The sequence below is a fragment of the Sinocyclocheilus rhinocerous genome, unplaced genomic scaffold (genome assembly GCF_001515625.1).
Source record: "Sinocyclocheilus rhinocerous isolate Xijiao unplaced genomic scaffold, SAMN03320098_v1.1 scaffold1425, whole genome shotgun sequence".
NCBI lineage: Eukaryota > Metazoa > Chordata > Actinopteri > Cypriniformes > Cyprinidae > Sinocyclocheilus > Sinocyclocheilus rhinocerous.
The window spans coordinates 42,860-45,284 of NW_015627571.1; the positions used below are offsets into that span (position 1 = coordinate 42,860).

At 43.6% G+C, this 2,425-nt stretch overlaps 1 protein-coding gene across 1 annotated transcript in view; it reads right to left on the reverse strand.

Annotated features, from left to right (window-relative positions):
- Positions 1-824: 824 nt before the first annotated feature.
- The window catches only part of LOC107731243 (atrial natriuretic peptide-converting enzyme-like), a 23,051-nt gene continuing 21,450 nt past the window's right edge, over positions 825-2,425 (reverse strand). Inside the window, exon 13 of the mRNA XM_016542277.1 lies at positions 825-1,061. Coding sequence (XP_016397763.1) covers positions 879-1,061 — 183 coding nt within the window. The 3' untranslated portion in view covers positions 825-878. The remainder of the gene's footprint in view (positions 1,062-2,425) is intronic.

Here is a 2,425-nt window from a genome sequence, read left to right on the forward strand (position 1 = left end):
ACACACACACACACACACACACTCACACTCACACTCACACACACACACACACACTAGTGTCTGTTTCAGTGGTGTTTATAAGTGAGTAAATGAACAAGTGATTCTCTGATTCTGAAATTTGTGAACACCGACGCTTCACGCTACAGAAGCTTGGTTTCTCGCGTTGTTTTGTTCTGAAACGAGTCAGAACTCTATATGTAGCGCAGTTCGAGTCTATAAGGGCTGCTTTAGCTGGCATTAGCGCAAACAGTGCGTTTGTGTTTCAGCTTAGATACTGTCATGGCGGAGCAAGAGTCGTTGAACAGGTTAGTGTCACTGTCCACATGTTTAGAGAAGCTGTCTGATAATGAACACATCTGGTGTGACCAATCTGAAGGAAACACCATCGCCCTCTGGAGAGCTTGAGACGCTACTGCCACAGAGACGCCAGGACATGTGATGGACGCTTGCCATACGCCCAAAACTACACACACACATGCATCGTCTCTTTTTGGAATGATCAGTGTAGCAGGTTCACAGACGTCTTCTTGTCCTTGTTCAAGCGCAGTTCATCTCCAGCTGTGAGTGTGTGTACAAGTGTGTGTGCAAGAGTGTTTGTGTGTGCGCGAGTGTGAGTGTGTGTACAAGTGTGTGTGCGCAAGAGTGTTACAGAACCAACCAATAGCAGCAGAGAGAACGCAGAGAGGAGGAGGTTGTGTGTGCGCAACAGTTTGTGTGTGTGTGTGTGAGTGAGTGAGTGTGTGTGCAGTGTATGTGTAGTGTGTGAGTGTGTGTAGTTGTGTGTGCATGTGTGTGAGTGAGTGAGGAAATGTTTGCATGAACGTGTGAGTGTGTGCCATTGTGTGTGTGTGTGTGTTTATGAGCATGTGTGTGTTCACCTACAGCAGGTTAAACGTGCGCAGGTAAATCTGTCTCTCGATCCACTCGGTGAAGTGCGTCACATTGGCGTAGACGCCGGGGCCCAGGACCTTAGAGAAACACACCGACCCCCAGGAGGTCAAACCGTACAGAGACCAGCGGCCATCATCCTCCTCACAGACCAGCGGACCACCGCTGTCACCCTGGAGAAACACACACACACACACACACGATGTCAAGTGAGCACACACACACACACACGATGTCACGAGAGCACAAACACACACACACACACACTCATGATGTCACGTGAGCACAAACACACACACACATGATGACACTATTTTCCTATTTAATACTGTAAAGCTGCTTTGATACAATCTGTATTGGTAAAAGCGCTGTATAAATAAAGGTGACTTGACTGACCTTGACACACACTCTCACACACTCATGATGTCACGTGAGCACACACACACACACACACACTCATGATGTCACGTGAGCACCAGGGTTCCCACTCTAAGCCAAATGTGACCCTGGAGCACAAAACCAGTCTTAAGGGTCAATTTTTCAAAGTTGAGTTTTATACATCATCTGAAAGCTGAATAAAAAAGCTTTCCACTGATGTATGGTTTGTTAGGATAGGACAATATTTGGCCGATATCAGTGGCGTAGCGAGTCAGTACGTTGGCAGAGTCATAACGTTACGTGAATCGTGACTATTCACAAGCTGTTTTATTTATGTTATAGGCTAATGCTTGGAAATGATTAAAGTTTTCAAGTCCATTCATTATTTGTAGCACGCAAGCCACCCAATTATCGCAGCTTTGTGCTTTGTTACTCAAAGTCTCAGCCTTCTGTCAACTTTATGATAAAATACAAACAAACGTTTTTTTACGCTCTTTAATTTGTAGTGAGATAATTCGCCTCAGTTCAAGCTGCATATGAATCAATGATATTTTCCTCTTTAATATTTGCAGCACAAACTAAACATGAATATTTGAATGCATGTTGAAATAAATCAGAACAATTTAATCACACACACACACACACACTCACGCTGTCACGTGAGCACACACACACACACACACACTCATGATGTCACGTGAGCACCAGGGTTCCCACTCTAAGCCAAATGTGACCCTGGAGCACAAAACCAGTCTTAAGGGTCAATTTTTCAAAGTTGAGTTTTATACATCATCTGAAAGCTGAATAAAAAAGCTTTCCACTGATGTATGGTTTGTTAGGATAGGACAATATTTGGCCGATATCAGTGGCGTAGCGAGTCAGTACGTTGGCAGAGTCATAACGTTACGTGAATCGTGACTATTCACAAGCTGTTTTATTTATGTTATAGGCTAATGCTTGGAAATGATTAAAGTTTTCAAGTCCATTCATTATTTGTAGCACGCAAGCCACCCAATTATCGCAGCTTTGTGCTTTGTTACTCAAAGTCTCAGCCTTCTGTCAATCTTTTTACGTTGTAGTGAGATAATTCGCCTCAGTTCAAGCTGCATATGAATCAATGATATTTTCCTCTTTTTCCTCTTTAGCACAAACTAAAAAT